Source organism: Alternaria hordeiaustralica (genome assembly GCF_023758085.1).
Source record: "Alternaria hordeiaustralica strain BMP 2776 chromosome Unknown scaffold_1, whole genome shotgun sequence".
In the NCBI taxonomy this organism is placed as follows: domain Eukaryota; kingdom Fungi; phylum Ascomycota; class Dothideomycetes; order Pleosporales; family Pleosporaceae; genus Alternaria; species Alternaria hordeiaustralica.
The window spans coordinates 1336202-1361097 of record NW_026056773.1 but is presented as its reverse complement, the minus strand read 5'-3'; the positions used below and the strand labels follow the sequence as shown (position 1 = coordinate 1361097).

The window sequence follows — 24896 nt, the reverse complement described above, 5'->3', positions numbered from 1 at the left end:
TAGCCGCAGGTGAGACACAAGGGTGGATCCCAAGTACTCGGACCCGAGGGACATTTGGACGACGGACGAACAGGGGGAGGTCGCCAAGTGCGAGAGGCTTGAGGGAAAGGATTGCAGCCACGGATACTGGGCGGTCGGATACTGGGTAGTCGCGCGCAGGCGTATGGAGCAGATATTCCAGGAGCTGAACTGGGCATCTCTCCGTGGGCTGTCGGACGACGATGTGGAGGAACGTATCCGTTCCTTGAGCATGGCCAAGTTTGAGGGGGCATTCGAGGAAGCGCAGTTGGATTAGACAAGCCTTCCTTACATTGTCCTCGATCCGCCGACAACTTGGTTACAGTACATAATACAGTAAACTTCCCGTGCATCTTGGTAATCGTAAATCGTCAGTGAAGGTGCTCCAGAACTGACAGGGATGCACCGACGTACCTTTGGCGCTAATATCCAAGGACAAATTGTGGCTGCTCCTCCGTACCCTCACTGCCTCCAGGACACCGAAACACTCGAGCAGAAGCCGTCCTCCTGCTCACATCTCCATCATGACACCGGTCAATCCCACCACCACCGCACCACCTCTGTCCCTGGAAGAGGTCCTGCACGTTTACCTACGTTGTTTCGACGCCGCCGCTGACGCCGCCCCACGAGCCTCAGCCGCATACGCACGGGCGTACAGAGCCAACTCCGTGCCATTCAAAGTGTGGCAAGTCTGGTCGACCGAAGACCTGAAGACCGACCCGCCCAAAAAGCTTGAACGCTTCTCCTTCCTGCCGCCGGGGCTCAACGAAGCACTCGCGCGGCAAAACATGTGTGATTGGTTCTGCATGGTCCTCGAGGAGGAGGTGGATAAGAAGGTCGGGGAATTGTTCCGTGGGCGCGCAGAATGGTTGAGATGTTGGCCGAGGGTCAACTTCATGACATCTTGGCGCAGTCTGAGGCATAGGCCCGTCGCGGTGCTAATGCACTCGGTCCTGCGAGTTACGACAGAAGACGGCCAGATGGTGGTCATGGACGGTACCCTGAGGCAATTTCGTTGGGCGCAGTCGACTTGGCTCCAAACATGGACACAGTGGTGCGCCAAACGCCTAGACACTACCAAGGGGGACAATGGCTGGCATTTCGTTTCGAGCGAAGCGAAGCAGGAGGTATGCGAGTACTCTGTGGATGTAGCAGAGGGTTACTGGGCTACTATCTTCTGGAGGCTGAGAGAGTTGTTCCAAGAGCTGGACTGGATGGAGTTGAGGAGACGAGAGAAGGATGAGCGTATCGAGTACGTCGACGAGCTGGCCCGAGCAAAGTTTGCAGACCTTCTCGTAAAGACATTCGATGTCTGATCAAAGCAAGAACTGAGATGAGGACCGAGAGGAATAGATAGACATTCAACTTCGAAAACGATGAGAAATCACTGAAAGAATATGCATATGCACAATACCTGAACTATACAAGCCAAGAAGGCAGAGCCCCTACCGCGTTACGCCGTTGGCGCCCACTTGCTCTTCGTTCTGATCCTTGCCCCGAAGATGTAGAACAGAATGGGTACAGGGAGAAACAACACACAGATGAACGCCAGAAGGCTCGTCGCCCATGGTACACCGAGTTTGGTGTACATTGCATGTGTAAACAGAGGAAAGAAAGCGCCCGCGAACGAGCGGATGAAGGTGTTGACCGCGATGGCGCTGTTGGAATAGAAGCCATAGCAGTCGATGAGGTAGCTCATTCCCTGCCAGAAAGGCACCATGCAACCAAATCCGAGAAGGGCGACGGAGAGCACCTGTGGTACCCAAGAGATGTTTGGATTGCTAGTCCAGGCAAACCAGAATAGACCGACAGGAAGTGCGATGGCTCCGAGTATCATGGGCGGCAGGCGTTCCTCCGGGATGACCTTGCCGTGTTTATGAAATGCGCGCGTAAATCCAGTCGCTGAACTGTAAGCAATACAGCCAGCGCCCATCAGAATGCCAACTATAAAGGCGCCGAACGGGAGCTGAGAGACCCCTAGAGACCAGCCACGTTGCTCATAGAATGACACGGGAAACTATCGATTGTCAGACCCTCGTAGCAAGAAAGGCATGGATGAAGACTCACAGCTTCGAAAAGCAGATAGACAATGCCGTACAAGAAGCTCATGTAAGCTGTCACCAGCGCCAAGATGGGTTCCTGGAAGAACATGATGAATGGCCGTAAGAGGTAAACGTTCAGCACTTTGTCGAGAGTCAACTTGTTCTCGTCTGCCGCAGCGTGATATTCGTTGTTGCCCGTGTCCTTTCGTAACTTTGCAGCTCGCAACTGCAGAATCCTGGCTGCAGAAGTCTCTGGTATGACGAGGAAGCCAATAACGCCGAACAGGCCGGCCATGATGAGAGTGATCCAGGATGTCCAGCGCCAGCCAAGATGCGACTCGGCGATGAAGCCACCAGCAATGGGTCCTGCTACTGGACCAGCGAATCCACCAGCGGCAAAAACACAGATAGCATACGACCTGGGGATAGGATCCCACAAGTCTGCAAGAGCTCCACCCACGACTGCGAGGGGTGCAGAGGCGAAGAGGCCGCCAAGAAAGCGGCCTACGCATATCGTCGTTATATTTTGGGCAAGAGCAACTGGGATCTGGAAGATAGCGAAGAGTGCGAAGCCGAACATAAGGGGAGTCTTGCGACCTAGAACCTCTGACATTGGCCCGAAGGCAATCGGTCCAAATACGAATCCCTATGAACTTTTGTATTAGATACTGCGCCCATGGCCGTCGGGTGGGGGCTCCACGTACCAGGACAAACAACGCTACACCAAGAGTAGCTGTGACCTTTTCGACATCGAACTTCTCCTGGACAATCCCGATGTTGACACTGAATATAGAACTAGCGAATGTGACTGTGAAGACCATGAGGCCCATGGAAACTGTGATACACCATCTTCGTTTGGGCGTCCAGTTCTTCGGGTTGCCGGGGTCTTTGGGTCCATCGAACTCCACGAAAAAGCGATCTGTTTGTTCTGGTGGCGTAGTGCTGTCTAAACCTTTCTCCAGGCCATGCAAGACGTCTTCTTCGCTCTTTCTGGAATTGTCCTCTGTTACATCCAGTGTCTGCTCTGGGGACGTCCGAGGCTGTGTCGAGGGTGGTGTAGACCGGGGGTCTGTGCTGTGATTTGTCGTCATGCTGGAAGAAGCTTTGAGGTCGGTGATACACAGGCTTGGCTACGGCGACGGGGAATGAAGTATTTGTAGGATTCTACATGTCGGGCTTGTGGATATGTCATTATTCCCGGGGTTTGGGCGGATTTAACGATAAGGAAGTAGCGACCCTCTGCAGCCGCCCCTTGACCCACCTTCAGCGCCGGGCCATCGACGCGAAGGGCGACTTGGCGTTTTACTGACGGTCTGGTCATGTCGCGCCATGGTGAGGCTCCGCAGCTGGATTGTCTGAACGCGCCTTCACGCGCAGGAAGGATGGCGAGGAGAAAGGGGAGATGCTGCGTCATCGATTTGTTGGGGATGATGTTGGCACTTTGCCTGAAGCCGACAAGCGCGAGCCATGGATGCGGCTACTTTTCCGGGCGACCCACCAACTCTCATCCGACCTCATCTCAGTCAGCCCTTCTGTACAACGCGACCTGTTGCCACGCCCTTATTTCTTTGTTTTCTCGCACATAGCGCATATCGCGCTCGCGTTCTCGGCATCAATTCGACGCGAGCCCGTAGGTCACAACGACGCCTCGCACATCAGGGGCTCTGGCAGTACGGTGTCGCGCCAAAATTTGAAGATGACGGTCCGCGTTTGATACTAGATGTTCACATCCAGCAGCCTTTTACTCTCTGCACATTGAGCCTCTTCTACTCAACTTCCTTCAGGTCTTTTCCTACTACCACGCGAGGGGCGCGGCGCACTCATGGAAGCGTTCACCGAGGATGATACTGCGAGCGATTGCGTGCCTGCCCATCAGCCCCACGCACGCCTACCGCGATATCACCGTACTGTTGCGACATCCCGAACGCGCCTTCCTCGCCCCAGAACACTCAGTATCTCGGTCGTCCTTCGTCTTTTCGCATACCAGTCTAGCTTCACAAACGCTGGCACACCAAAGTGGAGTATCAGGGGCAAAGACAATGCTAGAGCAGCACGCTGGACGACGATTTAGAACGTCGAGGAGAATAGATAATGCCAATACGCGGCCCGCCGAATGAGCTTATGAGAAGGATAAACGCGCAGGCCCAGAAGTTCTCGTTCAAGTCCTCAGCTTGTACGCGACGAGTAGGAAGCAGGCATGTCACCCAGACGGAGTTCGGTCACCACTGCATTATCTATCCTTACTGTCGACCTTATCTTGAGAGTCCATCCCAGTCACGCTGTCGTCACCTCTGATACCACCAGCCAAGAAGGTTCCTTCCGTTACCCTCTCAGTCCTCCTCGATTCTCTTGCCCAGACTAGGTTAGCTTCCATGAGTGTCCGATGAGTTATGCAGTATCGAGATCATTGTCCACAGATCGAGACCCCGTAGACTTCGTTCCCGGTTCTATCTCCGTGCCAGAGATGTTTCCATCGGACCACTGGTCGGCGTCTTCGAGCCACTCAGGATTCACGTCACCCCGATGGATTCCTTGCTTCAGCCTTTTCCATGCTGCGTACACATCAGAGTCCTCTACGAGTGTTAATTCCTCTTTGGACGACTTCTTAAGCTGATGAAGAAGCTTCTGGTAAGAACGCTCATACCATCCGCTCTCAACCTTGATATCGGCTGATTTGAGACAGCACTCGATGTACTCTTCTGTCCCGATAGTGAGTACGAGAAGCAAGACCCAACTGTCGTTGTGCAGCGTGTGTGGTGCTTCAGACACTATCAGTGAAACGATTCCTTCCCGGTCTTGCTGAGGGGTGTCGAGCAGACTCTTAACGCTCATGTCCGTCAGTTGTTTCCACTGGACTTGGAACGTTTTCGTCGGGTTTATCGTAGGTCGTCGTTCGTGTGCTTCCGATGGACAGAAATCCCTGTGCCATGGCTCATGCTCGTTGCTTGGTTCTGAGATAGGAGAGAGTGGATCGATGTCTTGCACAAAGCGCAGCAGGATGCCGATGTATTCCATCGGGTAAGTGCTGGCAAAACCGACTGTGTCAAGTACTATGTACGGTGTTTGTAGGCCATGGCCTTGAGCCATATCATAGTGATTCTTCTCGTAAAAGCTGTACGCTTTCTCATGCTTGGCTGACAACCAGCTCGATCGTCTTGCTGCTCGCACCAAAATAGCCTCAAGTATCCGCTTTTCCAACCTCTTAATGTGCACAGCACTGGAGGGGTTCGATGTCGCTTCTTGAGGCGCACTAGATGCTGAGCTCTTGCTCTTTTTCGTCTGAGAGGATTGAGCTTTAGCAGCGCCTGGAGTCTTCTCTTCTTCGGTGTTCTGTTCTTTGCTAGCAAGAGATGTGACGTATCGAACTTCTCTTATGTCTGTCCAGTTCCGATCGACGACACCGAGGTCAGCGTGCAGCGGATTCACCTTTGCCGAATCGACCCGAATCAGGAACAAGTCGTAAGCATGCAGGCTGTTCTGAACATCCAGATTCTGGCCTTTCATGGATGCTACATTCTTTTGCTTCTTCCACGTATCCTTCGCGTCTTTGGCGACACGCTGAGGCCAGAACCACTTCTCCGTCCCTTCTAGCAAGTAAAGGTAATTTCTCTTTAGGCCCAATCGCCTGACAGCTATGATTTTCTCGTTCATGACTGGACCTGGGAGATCGTCGGGTGCCTCCTGGAGCCAAAGCTCGGCCATATCGTCCGGGATTTTGATCGTGTCTGAGGTTGGGTAAGCAGTGCTCTCGCTGGTTGCTATCGTGGATGTCTCAGCCTGAGGCTGCGGTTCGTCGTTCTGCACGGCAGCAGTTGTTGGCTTTGATTGATCTTTCGACATGCTGTGTTTGGGATGATGATTGCGCGATCAAAGCAGGTAACGAGACGTTGATAACAGCCATAGCACACCTGCCCTCTTATACCAACGCCTATTATACCAGCAATCATGTCACCATCACCAGTGTGGATTGTTGCAAGCTTGCTACATGTTACAAGTGGCCATATCAAACTTAAGAGATGAATTGACAGCTATGGAGTGTGGCAGCTGAAGCTATAGACATTTTCACAAGGCTGACCCTGTCTACCTAGTTCTCGTCATCGGCCAACGCCACAGTCTTCTTAAGCTTCAACTTCTTTGCTGGCGGTTGCTCACCGATCGCAGCAGTGGATACCCTCTTGCCCGGTTTTCCAAGCCTAGATGTTCCATCCACTACCCCCTCTTCGTTATCAGTCACCGCTGACATGTCAGGTTTTCTTGAATCAGGGCCTGACTTCGCAAGCGCTTCTCTCTCCTCTGAGGCACCCTGATGCTGAGGGGCATGAGTTAGGTCTGGTAGATCTTGGTTAGCTTCAGTGCCATCTCCTTCAATCTCGTCATTCCCTGACTGGTCTTCAGCATCTTCTGCTTCAACATGCTCGTCGTGTTCGTTCGCCAGCTTACCGTGTCTCCTACCCTTCAATGGCCGGGCGCTCTTCTCGTTGGCTGGAGCGTCGTCTTCATCTCCAGAGGTGTCTGTACTGTCGTCGTGTTCAGAATCGCTACGTTGTTCGCGGTCGGATTCAGGCCTCGGAGCAGCGTCATCATCTGGCTTTTTTGCGTTACTCTCGCTGGCGAACTGCTCGTCCTGCAGGGATTGCTGAAGCAACCAGAAGGTGTGTACTGCTTCGGAATAGCTCAGCTTCGCATGTTCCTGATACTCTTCCATGCAGGTATGGATAGTATTTCTAGACCGAGCGTCGTGCGCGATCAGCCCCACCTCCTCTTCCGCTTGCTCCGCTTCGTCGTCTGCGAGGAGGGCCAGGGCGAGCAGATAGGGCCATGAGCTTGGCCTGGCGACATGGGGACTGTCGGTGATGATACGACGACCGAGTTCTTTTCGTTCCGCTATGGTTGGCGGCACAATCTTGACTAACAAGACTGGTCCAGTAGTTCGCTTTCTCTGCCAGACATGGAAGTCTTCGATGAAGACAGTCCAGATGTTCGTCAACTTGATCTTGGATGTTTGTCCCGTTGTTGTTGCTGTTTCGTTGTCATCATTGGACGTTCCGACCTTGTTCGATGCAGAAGTCCATATGACATTTACATCACTCAAGTTTTGATAGGTCTCTTCGTTGAGCTGGTTCTCATCGACCTGGTTTTCATCGGTCTCGCTGTCGACGGGGTTGCTGTCATCGGGGTTGCTGTCATCGATGTAAGGCTTCCAGATTATCTCGACGAGCTCTTGAGCACTTTTGGAGATGGATGCCGTAGCTTTCGCTTCGTCCTCGTCCGTCGCATACTGATAGCTACCTTCCTCTGGTTCCACCAGCCACGAGCTGGGCTGAAGGACCTCATTCAATATGTATATGAGCATCTGATGCACACGGTCGTAGTCCTCGTTGCTGAATCGTGTGATGAACTTCTCCGGCCCGTCTGTCAGCACGACATTTTTGAGAACCCTTACTTGATTCCAGCCAGGTACGTTCACATCTATCCAATCATTCTCTTCGACTTTCTCGAATCTCTCGACAGTGTTCTTGTACAGCTTCGTCGCATGGGTCTTTCTCATCCACTCAAGCTCGCAGTCGTTCCATATCAATACCTCCACGTTAGCATTCTCCCATCTCTTCCTTCGCGCGATGATGATGGTCTTGTCGGGCCTCTTCGGGTCCTTCTCCTCTTTGTCGGCCAGCGCCGCCCACGCTATCTCGAATTTAGGGGGAACTTCGAGAGCCTGCGGATGTTGTTGCTCTTCTCCGTCAGTAGCGATGGAAGTCGCGGGTTTAGCAGCTTTGGCCTTTCTCCTTCTCTTACTCGAATCCACCTTACCGTCGTCATTCCCGTCGTCATGTTCTTCGTCATCTTCACGCATATCTGGGATCCCCGTTCTCTTCTTTCGTTGTTTTTTACGAGGCTCTGCTGTCGGTTTGCCTGCAATGCCTCCTGGCATTTCCACCGCTTCGACCATTTCAGTATCGCCACCATGATTGCCCACTGCGCCCCTAGCATACACGAGTGTTTTCAACCTAGACTTCGCTGGTACTTTGGAGTTATGTGGTATCTTCGGCCCCGTATTCTTCTCGTCAGTTCCATTTTTGCTGTCGTCCATGTTGTTGCTCATATGTCGGATCAAAAGATTGAACGTTGAGGAAGACTGTGTATGTGGGCGAGAATATTGAATTGAGCAAGTGAGGAGACCGAACGGCTGAAGATGAAGGTCTTATGCTTTGATCAGTTTGCTACAATTGTCAGCGACTTTGTGCGCAGCCAAACTTCATTGTCACGACATGAGCAATCTAGCAAATAGACAGAAAGCCCTAGATGACTCCAATGTGTGTTGAGGGTGCTGGAATGGCAGACCTATATCCCAAGAACTCGTTGTCTGTTGGCGCTTTTCCAGTAGCTGAGATGCAGTAAGGTTCAGAAAAACGCCCAGGTTGTTGTCAATACATGGCTTCGCTTCTGCATCCTGTTCAGGCTTAACATCTTCAATCAACAAGTGCATTCATCTAAACTAACATCTATCAGTCCTCCAGCTCTTCATCCACGTCGTCCTCAGCCTGTTCATCCTCGCCATCCTGCCCATCGCTGGCTTCGCCATCACTCCCATCGACCGACGCTGCCACTATAGCACTCCCATTCTCATCAGCCTCATTCACCACATACCAGCGAACCTCATCACGAGTCGCCATGTACGTGCGCTCAACGCAGTCAACCGGCCGCTTCTCCCAGTCGCCACAGTATGTCCATAGGAACTCGTCCCGCGTACGCTCATGCCAGTCCTCTCCCACTTCGATACCAACTGTGTCCAATTTCTCTGCGATCTCATCGGCCAGAAGGAAGAGGCGTGTAAACATGAGTAGCAGAGGGTGTGTGAGGAGATACGGCGCATGCGTTGGGAACTGTGCGACGGTTTCGCTTAGCGAAAGGGCGGTAGCGTGTGCGTTTTTGAGCGTCCAAGTAGGATTTCTCAGCTCACGGAGACTGGTGTCGAAGAGCGGGGTGAGGAAGTGGACGACGGGGTATGAGCGGCGCTTTCCTGGGTCGGTAGCGATCTCTGCGTCGATTCTGCCGATGTATTTGACCCGGATTGCTCTATAAGGTAGGTCTGTGTCCTCGGCCTTGACAATGTAGCGGCTTGACCCTGCTTTCCCCCGCATGACACGATAGGTGTGTCTTATGACCTCTGCAGCGTCTGGTGTATTTTCCTTGAGATTTTTCGCGATCTGCTCCGCTCGCTGCCTGTGTTCCTTCGACCTAAAGACCCATTCCTCATCCTTGAAGAACTCGGATGGTGCGACGCCGTCCGGTTCCAGGAGTATCGTCTCTCTGAAGTTATCGAAGACCGTCTTTCTCATGCGGAGGATATGTTCGGCGGAGTCGTCTGCGCTAGCGTTCGCACACTTGATGACCGTGTTGTTTTTGAACCCGAATGTACGTTTCGCCTTCTTAGTGTCCCTCCACTCTTTCAGAACCGTCGCAGCAATGCCCTTGGGACTCACCATGGGCTCCCAAGTTGGGGCCCAGTCGATGAGGTATTCGCGCTTTCCATCCTCGTTCTCCCGCTCGGCTAAGACTCTTCGGATATCGTGCGTATTCGTCGTTCGTGGCAGGTTCGCAGGAGCGCTTGAGGACTTCTTGGAAGCTTTGGGTGGCATCTTTCGGTATCGCTCGCTTGGGTTGTTGAGGACCTGACAAAGATGGTTGTGTTCTGCATAATGTATTAAAAACTGTTGTTTGCTAGTGAAGGGCGAAGAGCTATGCAGAATACATCAGACCATCGCAGTGTCGATGCGTCGACGATGGAGGGTCCTGGAGGTAGTCAGTGATGATCCAACTGACTGGGGAAACATGTGAGCGTACTGTATTGCTCCAGGAGGCTGCGTGCCGATTGAGTGTGTGAGATGATGTAGGGGAGTGGCAGCTACAGAGGGACCCAGAACCATCAAAACAGCACACGCAGCACCATACTGAGCACATCCACAATGTCATCATCACTGCATATTGCAAGATCTCACATAATTGATGGAGAAGAGTTCTATTCACGTGCATATTTATAAGGCGCACAGCGGCGCCATCCCCCCAAGCCGCACCACCTCACCACCTCTGCCACCACCAGGAACTCAAGATGTTTTGCCCGAAGGCCCCAATTCCTCTCCACCCCACTCAGATCTACTGTCCGAAGACCGGCCTGTCAAGATATGTCAGCTTAGCTCGTCAATGTGTGATCAATTAAGACTTACTTCCACTCATCCAGCTCGCGGTCGAGCTTCCAGGCCGAAACCCCCACCTTCATCCTCTCCCTCTTCTCCGCCGCAACCGCTCTCTCCCACCGGAGCTTCTCCTTGATCATGCCCTTGGCCTCGGCCAGGGCGGCCGCCTTGTCGGGGTTGGAGATGGCGATGCGCCACACCGCGTTCCAAGATGGCCCCATGTGGGCTGCGGACGTTGGCGGCGATGGCGCGGGTGCATAGTCGACCTCGGGGTCGAAGGTGAAGGGCATGTTGGCAAGTGTTTGATGTGATGTAGGTATCAGGGTGTGGTATGGTGAGTACGTTGGAAAGTTTTGGAGGGTGCCAGCTAGGATACACAGACGCGCAAGACTAAAGGTTTAATTACAATTCCTCGCTCTTCACCTACAAACGGGCAGCTCGACCAATCAGTTCCAGCCCACCCAACTCTTACTCATTACACGCCACACCCTCACTTCACCTGATCTCAAATCTCCCATCTTAAAGCTCTCTGGCTTGACCTTCTTGTGCTCACGTCCCTGCTCCCAAGCCCTTACCTTCTTCTTACTCCCATCCCACTCGACAACAACACCGACGTGATCCGGCTTCCCAACATCCATCGCGTACTTAGCATGCATTGGCCCAGTCTTACCCTGGAACTTTGCATTGCGGAAGCTGATGATGTCACCAGGGCGAATCTCATCATATACTTGGGTTGACGCGTTCGCTAGGTTGGCGTACACAAGCGCGCCGTAGGAGCGAGTTGAAATTGGGGGCAGTGCGTCATTGAAGGGCTTAAACAGCTCCTCAATCAGTCCCTGTGGCGTGCCATTGCCTACGACAGTGTTCTGCTTCGACTCAATAGTCTTGGCTATCGTGCGACCAAACTGCTCGTACGCGTTCTCCAGCTGATCAGGACGCTGGCTTGGAGGCGGCGGCTCATTGCGCTGTTCAAGATCCACGTCGGAGACGTTGGTGGACTCGAAGCGGGCGGAAATGATCGTTTGTGAGTAGTCAAGGTAAAGAACTTTGATGAGTTTCTCCACAGTGTTGCCTGATTGCGACTCCTTCATGTCTACCAGGACGTCTTTGCGAGCTTGGAGTGATGGGGGAAGTAGCTTGGGCTGGGTCCACCAATGCGACGACATCCCCAAATCGATATCGTTTGCAATGAAACCTTGATTCGTTGCCGGGCGAGGCTGATCCATGGAAGATCGAGTCGTCAGCATTTGGGCTGCATCAAGCGACTTCCGAGTGTTCAGCATCCGAGGCGGTGCCTCCGTTGCGACTGGCGAGAACATAGAAACTGGACGTTCCTGCGGTGGCGGCGGGACCATTCTTTCTTGAGCTGGAGGAGGCGGAGCTTGTAGAGGTGGAAGAGGCGGAGGTGCATGCTGGTGTGGAGGAGCCTGAGGTGGTGGAGGCGGTGGCCTATCGTGAGACTTCCGAGCCGGCGGGGAAGAGTACAAATCATCCTCTTCATCTGATTCACCCGCTTGACGATGTGGTACAGGAGGCATCGATGGTGGCATGGGTGGTGGTGGGCGATTCTGCGGGGGAGGAGGCTGGCTTTGTGGGGGCGGTGGCACTGCTCGAGGAGCTGGAGGCGCCGCGGCTTGCGGAAGGGGTGGGCCAGTGTACTTGAAAGGGTCATATTCTTCATCGTCATCGTCCATAGGGGCGCTGCGAGTCGGTGGTGGTACCGGTGGGAGAGGCGGTGCACCACGGGGGGCATCTGTTGATGGCCGACTGGGCCCCTGTTGAGGTGGTGGAGGCGGAACTGCACGAGGTGCAGTAGGAGGCAGAGGCGGCATTCCCTGAGGAATAGTGGGCGAGCGTGCTGAAGTTGGCTCGTCCGTCAAGGTATTGTCTTCTACGCTGGAATCGCGAGCATGTGACTTCAAGGCGTCCTTGTGAGTTGCCTCGGGCGCCATGTCGGTGTCATAGTCACCTTCGTAGTCAGTCTCGCCCTCGTTACGGTCCAGTTTGCGAATCGGAAGATCTTCATGGCGCGATGGAGGTGCCTGCGTTGGTGGAGGTGGCGGAGGCGGACGGCTCATTGTAGGCGATGTAGGACCCGCTGACGGAATGGGAGGCACGCGTCTTTCTGCCAGATCCTGAGCTGGCTCGCCAGAAGCGAAATACGAAGCCCGCCTATTGGATGGCTGGGAAGGGGCAGACGGGGTAGGGGCAGTGTCGGTCATCTCATCACCAGACTCAGATCCGGGCCCAGGAGAGAGAACCTGCGGAGGAGGTGGCGGTACCGGTCGAGCTAGGTACTGTCAGTGTTGTTCACGTATTGATAGCCGATATGACTTACAGGCTGATGGGACAGGAGGGGGAGCAGGACGTCCTGGAGAATGTTAGAACCAGTGGAATGGACGTAAGAATTATTGATAGAGCCAAGTGCACACACATACTAGACACGCATACAGTCATGACATATTCCGACAGACCGTCATAAGTGACATATGTCTTCGATAAGGTCTCGGAAGATGGCGACTGCAGGCGGCCTTGGGCATGGTGTACAAAAGCGCGGATTGGTTTGCGAGGAATGATAAACTTACGGTCTGTTGGAACAGGTGGAGGACCATCGCCAGTAGTTGGCCGGGCCGGCTGAGATGCAACCTCCTCTACGTCTGGCACTTCGTTCGCTGAGTGAGTGCCTGTGACGGGGTGCGAAGTTTCATCCTCCTTCTCGACAGAAAGCGTGCGATCTTCAGGTTCTGGGCTTCGGACGGGCATCATACCAGGCATACCAAACATAGGAACTCGTTGCTGAGGCATGCTGTACTCCTCAGTTTCTTCGGGCCTTTTCTCGGTGGTCGATTTCTTCTTCTTCGGTGGAAGACCACCGCCCATGGGCATACCACCTCCGAACATACCAGGCATACCGGGCATGCCGGGAATGCCACCGCCCAATCTCCTCATGCGCTCGCGTAACTCCTCCTTCCGTCTCAGCTCGGCAGTCTCCTCGTCTTCCTCTTCCTCCTCCTCTTCTTCGGGCACGTCTTGCTCATCACCAACGTTGGGCTCTTCCGTTGGGGCAGTGGGTGCTCTGGGAGGTGGCGGCGGCGGGTGCCTGCTCTTCGGTCGGTCCTGGTCCTCTTCGACACTTGTGGATTCTCGTCCAGCATCTTCAGTATCTCCAGCTGCTGATTGGTCAGCGTCGTTCTCGCTGAGGAGATCGCGGTCACGGTTGAGCGCGTCTGGAGAGCGGATATCGTGCGATGTTCGCGGAGGGCGATTCTGGTCCATGGACGCACGACCCTTGGAAGCTCCACTTGTCACGCGCTCGAGGCCAGTGTCCTCGCTGTCTTCAGCGGGTGCGTCTTGGGACTCAGTCCTCTTGGCCACAGGCGGTCTCTTTGGCTTTTCCTTGTGCATAGCCGCGGCCCTTTCTGCCTGCTCCTGCTGCTGTTTCTGCAGCAGAGCGATGCGTTCCTTCAGGCTAATCTTGGGCTGTGGCTCTTCTTCGCCCTCGTTCGCATTTGCCTTGTCATGCGCGACCAATCCCGCGCGCTCCGCATCGTTCTGGGTCTGCGCCTGACGCTCTGCAATCTCAGGATCCTCTTCGCGACGGTAGGTCTTGACGGGTGGAGCCTCTCGAGTGGGAGGAACGTAGGCATTGCGGCTCGGCGGGGGAGCCACGAAGGGCTTCTTGATGAAACTAGGGGCGCCGCCAGAGGGCTTAAAGGGTTTGGGCGGAGGATCAGTGGGCTTGTTGAAAGCAGCAATGCGGTCCCGGAAGGCATTGTTCTTGGGAGCGACAGGCGGAGGAGCCTTCTTCGCGGGAGGAGCGGGCTTGGACGACTCCGACTGCGGCGGCAGGGCTTCCGGAGCCTTTGCGCTCGACGCAGAGCGAGGCGACATGGGCGACATGGGCAGCGGTGTTGTTTTGGCGGCGCTGGGCACCTCAATGGGAGGGGCCTGGGGCTTTGGCGGCTCTGGTTCTTGAGGCAGCACTGGCTCTGGCTCCTGCTGCGGTATTTGGGGCGTGGGAGGGGCTTCCTGCACAGGCGGCTGCTCTAATGGCTTGTGCCGCGAAGCTCGGTTGGGTCGTGGTGGCGGCTCTGGCTCGTAGCGCTCGACGAAGTTCCTGGGGAAGAGGCCATCGTGCTTGGTGCCGCTGTCGTCGGTGTATTCGCCCACGTACCAGTCGTCGCCCTCCTCCTCGGTGACGGAGATGATCTGGCCGACCTTGAAGCCCAAGTCGTCTTCGTGGTTAGACACATAGTCGAAGACGGCCCTGACTTTGTACATGGCGGCGGGGTGTGTCGATGGCTGCAGAGGTGGTCCGGCGGCGGAAGACGCAATGGGGGTGACAGCTGCGGTCCCTGCCTGACAGCGCTACAGCAAGAATGTGTGGAAGCTCTCTAGGTGCACGGCGGGTCTCGGACGTGTAGCTGCGATGACGCCCATGTCAGCCTGGGCAGCAATGCGGGACGCGCGGGTCAACGGGGCAGCCTACCATTCAATGCTTGCACCCATCCAGCTCTGGGCGAGGGGCAGTGGGAGATATGAGGGCTGCTGCAGGTGCCTCGTGCGAACAAGTGTGGTGACGAAGCTCAAACAGCCCCGCCCAAGTCCCCGACGCTCCGCCAAGCACGCCCAACGAGGTTCCACTTCACACTCTAGCCACGACGATCCCAACACCAACACAGGCCCGCCATGCCGCCCAAGTCCATCCTGAAGAACGCGACCGTCTCTACCAACGCGCCCCCGGGCAGGAAACCCGTGAATGCGCGCCACCTCGCAGTTGCCCGCCACCATGCGACGGTACTTGAAGACCGCAAGCGCGTCGAGGCAGAGGTGCTGGAGGCCGTCATGACCCTCATGGACTTTCCCACCTCGCCAGACGCCGATGCTAAGCGACCTTCGCCCTCCGACGCTCACTTCTTCCAGAAAGCAGTAATTCCCTTTCAGCCCGCCGACTACGACGCCCTCATCGAGGAGCGCAACATTGCCGACAAGTGCGGATACGCTCTGTGCCCGCGCCCCAAGAAGAAGGCGCGATCCACAGCGAGGAAGCAGTTTGTTGACACTGATCACGGTGTTGAAATAGTAGACAGGAAGGTGCTCGAGGTGTGGTGCTCAGACGACTGCGCAAGACGCGCACTCTACGTCAAGGTGCAGCTGAACGAGGAGCCGGCGTGGATGCGACACGGCGGGTACGGCGACAAGATCGAGCTCATGGTCGACAATGCCGACGAACATGAAAAGGCCCTACCGCTACGTCTCAAACAGGAGAGTGCGACCACTGCTGACGCAGATGACGAAGCAGACCTAGACGCAGCCTGGGCCGCCCGCGCAGACGCCATGACTGATCTCGCGCTCGAACGAGGCGAGAAGCCGGGCCACCTTACCAAGGCAAACAACGACCTCGTCCAGGACCAGATTCTCGAGCGCTCTTCCAGCAACGCGCCGCCTCAGCCACCGTCGCTTCCTGCGCAAACGTCTGACCACACCATGGCTATTGAAGGGCACGTTCCACGTATAAACAGGAAAGATAAGGACGACGACGAAGACGATGATCAGGACTGGGACAAACACTTGCCTGGATGAGTGGGGATGACACCAGTCATTGCATTACGACATTCATACACCGGCATGCACACATAGAAGATTGCAATGATATGTATAGACCTCTCGCCGCGCGGTATGCGTTTCAAAGACCACACGGATAAAACCTTTGGTTGAAGAGGTGAGTCCTGACCTGAAAGATGGCGGACAGCATATTGCGCACGCGAGAAGAGTATGCATGTCAGAAATGCTCGCGACATGTGCGCTGAGGCGGAGGACGAATCACGCCTCCATGGAGGGAATGAGATCTTGAATACTCCTGTAGATATCTATCAGCGTAATAGTCCATCAACATGAAAGTGCATTTAACACCGTCTCGTGCATCTTGACGTGGTGATGTGACCCAGCCTGCAACCCATCAGAAGCCGCGGAGGTCTCGCACGGGCCACTCCGCCGCAAACTCCACCCGACATTTCGATATGCACATCGGGATCATCACTTCAGCCGCCATTGAACGCCCACACGTGGCTGTCGCATCGCCAACATGGCTCTAAGCCGCCAGTCCCTCTCGCCTACTTCCAACCTCCTCCGGAATTCTCGCCTCTTCTCGCTGCCCAACCCACTTGCACGACCGCCCGTGAGCGACACCTACGGCGCGGGCATCTCCAAGTCCTCCGACACCGCGACCCTGCCATACCCGACTCACCAAGCGATTGCAACGACAAAGTCCTCATTAGCACGTGGCGATTGGGGTCTGAAGCGGCCGATTCCGTCAAGGAGTCATCTGGTACAAGTGAGCGACCCAGTACTGAGGGTTACTCAGCTGGATACTATCGAGCATGTCACGGACTTCGAATCGGCGGCAGATCATGTGCGGACAAGACAAAAGTGGGAAGAAATGGGTGTGCCAATGATCAAGGGCCTGTCATTGATGAGAAACCGCGGCGTGAGCGACGACTTACTACCGGGAGCTTTTGAGGTTCGGGATGATACTACGAGTTACGACACAGATCTCGGACTGGATGAGGCCGGACTTTACCTAAAGGCTCTCAAGAAGAGCATGCCTTCGGAGAGAGTCAAGGCTCAATGGGACGACTTCAACGCCACCTGGAGAAAGAGGTGGGAAGAAAAGCTCGCGAGTTTCAGGGCTCGTGGATGGGGCCTTCACCTTTCCGACTTTAAATCTTTTCAGAAAGAAGCGAGTAAGAAGTCATCAAACGATAAGCCTTGGCTAGAGGAATTCGTAGCCCTTCAGAAAGAGCAGAGGAATGCAAGGAACGCTCTGAAGCAGCGACTAGAGGCCCCGCAGACTCCAGGATCATTGCAGTTTACACCCTTTACCCCGCCACCCGTGGATCCCGTCGTTCATAATACCAGGCGATGGAAGCACGAGGGACCTTGGCTTCCTGGTATGGGCGCCGAGGACTTCATCTCTTTTCTTACCAAAAAGCTTGCAGGCCGCAAGAAGGAGTTCAATGACTACCTAGTCGAGTATGTCAAGAACAAGATATACGACACTCGTCGTCTTGCCGCTTCCATATCCGGCGAATTAGCACCAATAGACGCCCAAGAAGCTGAAGTCTGGCAAGAGCAACGAGAAAAGGCCTGGCGTCACATCACAAAACCTGAGATTGATGCTGGTATCAAGGCGCTGAGGCAAGAGACTGCAAAGGATCCACTAAGCAGCAAGCTCGTCAGCAAGTTGATACTTCCCTTCTTGAAGCTCCCAGCCATCAGATTCAAGCACACAGCATACAATCCGGACGCTGCCAAGAACGAAGTCGATCAGTACCAATTCGACCAAGAAACCGCGCCCCTCTCCACCCACCCTTCAGCCGGACTCGGCTATCTTCGTCACAAGTCATACCTCGCCAATCACCCCATCCTCGGTCCCCAAGAGAACCCTGCCCCGATACCTGCTCGTGTCATGCAAGCCAGACGCACAGGCACAAAGAACGAGCTCTACGCCCGTCTGGGAGTAGGCGGCTTCGTAGCCAACGATGACCACAGCGGCACAACTTCATACACTGTTCCCAGGAACTATGCGGCTGCCAAGGACGTCGAGACAATTGATGTGGACACGCCCGGTGGCAGGAAGATTATGGTGCAACCCCAGTTTGGTAGCGTCACCAACGACGGGCGCATCCAGATCAAACTGAAGCGATCCGTTGGCCAGGAGGTTGCTGTTGGCCGAGGCGAATTCGACGAGAAGCCGCCAGCGAGACCGTATGCTGAGAAGGTTTCTTTCAGGAATTTGGTCGGTGGAGCAAAGAAGAGTGGGATCAAGGAGTTGGATGAGCAGAGTGAGCAGGGTCAGCAGTTCAGTGAGTTCCTGGAGAGCACGAAGCCTCAGGGACATGCACAGCCACCGAGGGGTTTCCCTGGGATGGCTGAGGCCTTGCGAGGGGACTAGATGGTACAACATATTTGTATTATACTGCACACATTGTATTGTATGAAATGAACATGAGATATCTACACACTCCTCTTCGTTGGCTTTTCAGTTATAAGTCTCGCCAGCTGTACTCAGAAAACGTGTCTACTTGAGCCTTACTAGTCATCGAGATACCAAGTCTTGTACGGGACCCAACCTGACTCCAGTCTCACACAACACGACATGATCAAGTGCAACGAGAGCGAAGAAGCTTCTGGATACCAACGCGACGGGGCAGGCAATAACCGAGTGTGAGTACCTCCATTGAAAGATCATGGGTCCACGCTAGTGGCGAGAATAGTTGCCTACATTCTGAGACACCTGACAGGCTCCGACTTCGGCTTGGCAGAACCTGATATCGAAGGAGGTCGGAGGTGCCGAGAGTTGGACTGCCGTGACGCTTGTTGTAGCTCCTAGAGTGGGCATGATAGCGAGAAAATCCCAAGTCTTTGTTTCAATGTGAGACAGGTGGTAGGCTGGGGCCTATTCGATTTTCTCTGATGTGGACCTTACGTTGGCAGTGGCATGTGATCGTGTCCATGCCGTTCGCAAGCATTGCACTTGAGTCTGATCTTACCGTCCATGGTTTCGACTTCTAGTTCGGTGAAATCTTGCCATGCTTGGCAACTCACTGCAACACACCGTTCAACAGATGTTTTCTCCAAGCTCGGTTCCAGCCCAGCGATGGAACCTGATCTATTCATACCTAACTTTTGGCCTAAGCCAGTCATTCAGCTGCTATCGTACCCATGTAACAAAGCTTGTTGCTCCTGTGCAAGGCTGTGGTTGGTTCTCAGTGGCGATGGGGCCGAAACCTCGTAGTGGCATACGTTCTGCTTACAGGTAGACCAGGCAACCCGGGACGGCGCGTAGATGGTTCCTGTGAGACGTGAGAAGAAACGTGGCTTAGTTTCGATGGAAGTGTCGGATAGACTTGCTTATGAGACATCAGCAATATGGAGTCGATACTGCAATGGGCTGTTTGTCCGAATTTGACTACCTTAATAAGCATCCGAACAGTAAAGAGACAGTGAGACGCTTCCGCCCCGTACCCTTCGCTTCCCACATGTTGGTAAGTGTAGCGCTGCCAAGCCATACGTTTCAGCAGCAGTGCGATCATTTTCGAGTGCGAGGTCCCTTCTCAGTAGGGTGGAGTCTTCAGCACTGGAGCGATGGCATTGGCTGTACCACTCAAGTCTTACACATACGTACACAGTGTACGAGCAGGCGGTGAGCTGTGATAGCTTCAAGTTCGCAGCGGTTCTCCAGCCACCGATAGCGTCAACAAAAATCGCAGAAAGTAAATTTTCGCGTGTGGAAGCCGTCATGGAGGCTGAGCAGCTATGTGACACTGATAGCGGATTGGCGATATGGTGTGGCACAGCACGCCTGAGGCCATTGTCGGCCTAGTCTGTTGAGGCGTCGTGGCTGAGGTAGTAATATCGGTGGACGTTGAGTGCGCCATGGAGATTAGCCGGTACGTCGTTCGTGAAAAGACGGTGGAATAAGATCCTCGTGACAGTGGGACCTGTTAGCCGGAAGAGCATCTGGCAAGCAACGTGACAGGTGCGATATCCGAACAGTACCGAGTCTTTCAAGCTCATGGTAACGCCTTGTGAAGACTGGCATGTGCATAGTACACGCTTCAATTCTGCCAATTACAACCCAATCTTACTCCGTCATCCATCGCTTCGTCCGCGGATGAAAGAGCGCGCGAGACCAACGCCGAAGTGTGGCTGCTCGATGTGTGGCCATGCGCACCTTCATCAGGCCAGTTCCCTTTTGGGATCCGTTAACGCAAATAGCGGTGTCGCAGATTAATGGAGCGGCTCGTCTCCTAGCCACTTGGTAGTTACTCGCCAGTCGAAGGATTCAACCCCCAAAGTATCAGAAAGGTGACGGAAAGCGCAACTCTTACGGCTGGTGGCTGAGGCTGTGAAGCGATGGAAAGGCCAGGGGCCAGGGGGTTGCCACCAAACGGCTCGCAAGCAGCATGCATCGGATGACCGCCACATCCGGCAAACAAAGATGTTTGTGGAACTGTCGCATTCACGCTGACGGCGGTGGAAATTTGTAAGGAGGTCAATATGTTGTCGCGGTCGGTCAATTGCAGCCTCTCGGTGCTACCTACGAGTTGGCGCTAATTGAGGGTTGGAAGAAGGCGCTGACGAAGACTCACCTCCCGTGGGCAGGTGCGACGCACACTGTCCGAGTGCTCTTTCCCGACTTCGGCTGGGTCAAGGCAGCAAGGTGGCCATGAGCTCACATGCTCAGCAATTCGCCTCCCCACCCTGATCAATGGTGCGCATCACGGCCATTCGTGAGCACCTCTTGCGCGATTCTGCAAGAAATGCAAGAAAACTAGCGACGCGCAATATAATCGCGGTGTCGAAGTTTGAGAACGCGACGCACGAGGCCTGTATGCGAACGATGCGTCCGCTGCTCGCGTGCAGCGTGGGTGCATCCCGTCTCCCTTTAGCGCCCGCCGCAACGTGATGCCCCACAGCCAGTTGAGCGGCCAAGCACCCTTCCCTCTATCCATATCACTACTCGAGGCAAAGCAATATGGTCGGGCATTGGGCGCCGATCAGCAAAATGCCCGGCTTCTGGTGCCTGGCATGGAGGCCCGCCTGCCTCACGACACGGGAATGACTGCATAGCCCCTACCATCATTCGCCAGTCTTTCAGCTGGGAGCTGGCGATCCGGATTTCTTTCATCGCTAACAGCACTAGCACGGCCTCCATGTCTTCATCAAAGGAGGATGTCACCAGGGAAAGTCACTAAAACCGAGCTTGGGGGACGGTGACGGGGAGGACGGGGTGCGCTCGAGCACCGGCAGTTTATTGCTGCCCATCGAGTCTGAGACAGGTTGTGCGGCCGCGCGGATGCGCAAACCGGCTACCAGTTGCGACAATTTTTCCAATTCCCCAATTGCATCGGGTCAGTCTCCCTCTTCATCACCCTCAGGCACAGGGCACCGGTCAGAACCACGGCCCACTCGCGGCTGGGCGGTGTCTTCGGTCGCTCGCAGGCTGTGCAATTCACCGCTGCGCAGCCCTAAGGAATGGCCCCAAAGACGCCCGGATCATGTTCATGCATTCCGTCCTGCCTGCCGCTGCGGCCGCCTGGCACTGGCACTTTTTTTCTGCCCGCCCGTTTCGGTCATCTGTGGTAAATCTGCTCCTTGTCCACTCATTGTGCACTTTTCCAGGCTACAACCTGTGCCGCCTTGCACTTAAAAGGAACCCTCGCCCAGTAGGGCTGCACTTTACTTTCCTCGAAGCTGCATAGCTCCCTGCACATGATCCTCTCTATTATTACCCCTTCGCCGCTCTGACTCTTTCGCTTTTCGGCCCATGTGTCCTTGAATCTACGAGTACACTCATCCTACTTGCCGCTTGTCTTAGTCGGGCCGTCACCTGTTCCTCAAATACCCTCAGTCTCCCCAATATCGCCAAAACATCCAAACTACGCAAATCGACCCGTATCCTGATCAGTTTACACTTTGTGTGATCTGGATACACACGTCATCAAGACATCCTTACCGTCCGGTACTTCCATATCTGCCTATCCCCCGACGGGTTCATTACCCCGGATAAGCTGGTTTGACATCATACTTCACCGAGAGCATCCAGCCCAAGACTAAAGCTTGAGGCAAGGTGTTCTATTATCATCCTCGCCTCTAGGATATCTATCAACTCCGACTTAACCCATTACACATCGCCATCATGTGTCGGATCGAGGAGCGCGAGGAGTTCACCCCTGATGGGCGACCCCTGACATCTACGCGAGCCTGCCTTTGTGCGAAAGCACGTGGTGATAGACCATGCCGAGACGCAATCGTCGTGCCCATTCGATACATTCCTAGAAATGGCTCCATGGGCACACCGTCTCCGACGAATCCACCAACTCCCACCACTTCAACATACTTGGTTCAAACACGTCGTCCGTCTGGCAGTGGTAGCCGTCCCTCAACTCGGGATGGCCAACGACCGATCAGCAGCGAGATCTTCATACAGGTTGGCTCAAAGAAAGATAACAAAGGCAAGAAATACCCATTACTTTCGGTCTCTACCAAGCCCTACGATCGGTCTTCACTCGGCTCTGTTGGATCTCGTGATATCGCTGTTGATTCAGTAGGCTCTGATGCCTCCTACACCTACCGAACTGGTTTCCCGGAAGCCCCCTTGCCTCCACCAGCGTCCTTCGATCATCACAGCAGCTACCTTACAACTCCTACTGCACCATACGGTCAAAGCTCTCGCCATGTTCCGTCAGCATCTTCCAGTCAGACACCCTCGCTTTACGTCGCGTCGGACGCAGAGTACGACCCACCGGCTAGGCAGCGAAGTACAAAACGCTCTTCCACGGTGATTCACAACCCACCTACTGCTGTTCCGTCCTCGCCGCCTCAGCGTCAGGGTGGTATGTCATCTGATCCATACCGGACGGCCAGGGTTGCTCCACGAGAGACGTACACATCAGACCGCCCACATCCACTCGACTACGACGCCTTTGCTGATCACTCGAGCTCGTCTTACACTAGCTCGGGCCCACCTGAAGGCGCTCGTCGCACCAAGACTGGCGACGAGCGACAAAGGCAGTCCAAGTCAGGTCGGCATCAAGAAGAGTCTGACCGACGGGTGGCTGATGAGCGTGACAGAGAAGATACTGCCAGACGCGTACATTTCGAACCCGCCCGTGCAGACGGCCGCGCGAATGAGAGGGCAGAAAAGCTCTTCGCTGAGAAGGAGAAAGATCGAGCGTTGGCCAGGGAAGAACTTCGTCGTGTTAAGGAGGAAGAACGCCTCAGACAAGAGAGGAAGGACTTGGAAGCCAAGAAGGCCCAAGATCGTAAGAAGGAGAAATCAAGCCCTCCAACGATCGACTATACGAAGAAGCGGCCGAACGCATCACGCAGACAATCCTCCTCTATGACGTCAGCTGAGCTAGCAGATCAACGACGCTTGATCAAAGCCGAGGAACAACAGATGCGGAGCGAAAGGCAGATTGCAGAGGCCAGGGAGCGAGAGGAGGAGCTGGCAGCCCGTAAAAACCAACAAGAGAAGCCGGCTGCATACTGGGACCCGCGTGGCGGCGATCGTTCCCTCTCCACACGCCGCGAGTCGATGGCTCGCCACGACAGTCTTACCTCTAACACGCGTCCCGCTGGATTGACTCGCACTCCCAGCAAGCGCCGTCCAAGTGTCTCGCAGCCAAGCCCTCCAGTGCTCGATACTCAGGTGCCTACAGAGTCTTACAGGCCTTCCAGCTCGAGGAAACGCGCGCCTCCGCCGCTATCCTTCCCAGCGAACTTCAACCAAGATTACGCTCGGCCGCCATCTGCTAGGCGTCCATCCATCAGTCAAGACAACCCGTTCGCAGCAGCCACAATGATGTCGCCGCAGTCAGCATCGCAAGACCCATGGGATCTGCGCACCGTCGAGGGTTCACTTCCATCTGCCCGACCTCTAGGCGATGGTCGTCGTCCATCCATGCAATCTCGCTATGTCGATGCCTTTGCAACAGACTCTGAAAGCCCGGATGATCACCCGCCTGTATACGCATCGCGCACCGGTTTGAGTCGTAAAGGATCAAAGAGGAAGCACTGAGCTTCATGTCACTTTGTATTTCTCGGGTCATGCGTCTGCAACTGTTTATTGCTTTTGCTTCCTGCTGTTGGAGTTCAGTATGCGTCTGTTCTTGTTATGATACCCTTCTACCAGCACTGTTATATACGCCACCCGTCCTGTACCCTGATTAGACATATACCCTTGTTTCCCTGCGCATGTATCGTATTTATTGGAAATGACAAGTGTATGGCATATCACGAAAACATCTCTACGAAACACTCATCATTCTTAGCAAGTGCTGCCTGTAGCTACGTGTTCAGCAGACTCGACTGCCACCTACGTACTGTCCCTGCACTATCTAGGCTTCCCGCATTCTGGGCAAGTTTGGTTCGGCGTCCAGAGTTCCGCCTTCGGAGGTGGTGTCTCCTGGTAAGGATCAACCGGTATGTCTAACTCGGCGTCAACCCCAAGCCTGAAGGTCTTGTAGGGTGGAGCATTAGGGTTTTGTCCCTTCCATTCATTAACCTGGTCGGTTATCTCGTTTCTGAGGCGCTCAAGCAGGTACAGGTAGCGGCGATGCTCCTGGAAAGAGGCGGGAACGCTGGTGTCGAACGCTTTGATGGCTTGAGAAAGCTTGTTGATGACGGCGGCCTTCTCCGGTGGGTAGCTGAGGTTTTTGGATGCCATGTTATGGCGCTGAGTGACGAGCAGAATGATCTTGATGGTGCTCTGATGCTTCTCATTCTGCACTGATATACTGGACTTGTTTGCTGCGAGCAAGTTCCTTCACGATGTGGCACGTAAAACAATCAGCATACTGATGTCCATCATGATGCCAAGCTTGCGCGATTGATCACCGCAATTCATATGTCAGTCTTCAAGCTCATATCCCTGTCTCCTTCTTTGAATAGGTGAGCCAGTCATCGCTTTGGGCATAAAGCATGGCTTCAGTAGAGTGGAACGCATGTAAGTGACTGAATTGTTGAATACAGGGCTCTTCATTAACCTTTCATTTGATAATCGTATGGCACTCGTAACCCATACTCAAGCCATTAACTACACCCCACCCAGGGAATATCGCGTCACCAATTGCTT

General features: G+C 54.5%; 11 protein-coding genes across 11 annotated transcripts; 4 read left to right on the top strand and 7 right to left on the bottom strand.

The window, feature by feature from the left end:
• Positions 1-542: 542 nt before the first annotated feature.
• J4E84_000424 (uncharacterized protein) lies at positions 543-1334 on the top strand (the record flags this gene model as incomplete). Its single annotated transcript, XM_049383065.1, has 1 exon — positions 543-1334. One exon carries the CDS (start codon positions 543-545, stop codon positions 1332-1334), a length of 792 nt encoding a protein of 263 aa, XP_049248583.1.
• A 137-nt stretch (positions 1335-1471) lies between these two features.
• On the bottom strand, positions 1472-3151 carry J4E84_000423 (uncharacterized protein; the record flags this gene model as incomplete). The annotated part of the gene is made up of 3 exons (XM_049383064.1): positions 1472-2035; positions 2086-2706; positions 2765-3151. 3 exons carry the CDS (start codon positions 3149-3151, stop codon positions 1472-1474), a joined length of 1572 nt encoding a protein of 523 aa, XP_049248582.1.
• A 1297-nt stretch (positions 3152-4448) lies between these two features.
• On the bottom strand, positions 4449-5900 carry J4E84_000422 (uncharacterized protein; the record flags this gene model as incomplete). The annotated part of the gene is made up of 1 exon (XM_049383063.1): positions 4449-5900. One exon carries the CDS (start codon positions 5898-5900, stop codon positions 4449-4451), a length of 1452 nt encoding a protein of 483 aa, XP_049248581.1.
• Positions 5901-6144: 244 nt separating this feature from the next.
• Positions 6145-8148, bottom strand: J4E84_000421 (uncharacterized protein; the record flags this gene model as incomplete). The annotated part of the gene is made up of 1 exon (XM_049383062.1): positions 6145-8148. One exon carries the CDS (start codon positions 8146-8148, stop codon positions 6145-6147), a length of 2004 nt encoding a protein of 667 aa, XP_049248580.1.
• A 415-nt stretch (positions 8149-8563) lies between these two features.
• Positions 8564-9697, bottom strand: J4E84_000420 (uncharacterized protein; the record flags this gene model as incomplete). The annotated part of the gene is made up of 1 exon (XM_049383061.1): positions 8564-9697. The coding sequence occupies one exon, from the start codon at positions 9695-9697 to the stop codon at positions 8564-8566; it is 1134 nt and encodes a 377-aa protein (XP_049248579.1).
• A 514-nt stretch (positions 9698-10211) lies between these two features.
• On the bottom strand, positions 10212-10542 carry J4E84_000419 (uncharacterized protein; the record flags this gene model as incomplete). Its single annotated transcript, XM_049383060.1, has 2 exons — positions 10212-10230; positions 10283-10542. 2 exons carry the CDS (start codon positions 10540-10542, stop codon positions 10212-10214), a joined length of 279 nt encoding a protein of 92 aa, XP_049248578.1.
• A 156-nt stretch (positions 10543-10698) lies between these two features.
• Positions 10699-14533, bottom strand: J4E84_000418 (uncharacterized protein; the record flags this gene model as incomplete). The annotated part of the gene is made up of 2 exons (XM_049383059.1): positions 10699-12549; positions 12704-14533. 2 exons carry the CDS (start codon positions 14531-14533, stop codon positions 10699-10701), a joined length of 3681 nt encoding a protein of 1226 aa, XP_049248577.1.
• Positions 14534-14941: 408 nt separating this feature from the next.
• J4E84_000417 (uncharacterized protein) lies at positions 14942-15835 on the top strand (the record flags this gene model as incomplete). The annotated part of the gene is made up of 1 exon (XM_049383058.1): positions 14942-15835. One exon carries the CDS (start codon positions 14942-14944, stop codon positions 15833-15835), a length of 894 nt encoding a protein of 297 aa, XP_049248576.1.
• Positions 15836-16337: 502 nt separating this feature from the next.
• Positions 16338-18206, top strand: J4E84_000416 (uncharacterized protein; the record flags this gene model as incomplete). Its single annotated transcript, XM_049383057.1, has 1 exon — positions 16338-18206. The coding sequence occupies one exon, from the start codon at positions 16338-16340 to the stop codon at positions 18204-18206; it is 1869 nt and encodes a 622-aa protein (XP_049248575.1).
• Positions 18207-22106: 3900 nt separating this feature from the next.
• Positions 22107-23840, top strand: J4E84_000415 (uncharacterized protein; the record flags this gene model as incomplete). Its single annotated transcript, XM_049383056.1, has 1 exon — positions 22107-23840. One exon carries the CDS (start codon positions 22107-22109, stop codon positions 23838-23840), a length of 1734 nt encoding a protein of 577 aa, XP_049248574.1.
• A 315-nt stretch (positions 23841-24155) lies between these two features.
• J4E84_000414 (uncharacterized protein) lies at positions 24156-24632 on the bottom strand (the record flags this gene model as incomplete). Its single annotated transcript, XM_049383055.1, has 2 exons — positions 24156-24571; positions 24620-24632. 2 exons carry the CDS (start codon positions 24630-24632, stop codon positions 24156-24158), a joined length of 429 nt encoding a protein of 142 aa, XP_049248573.1.
• Positions 24633-24896: the final 264 nt, after the last annotated feature.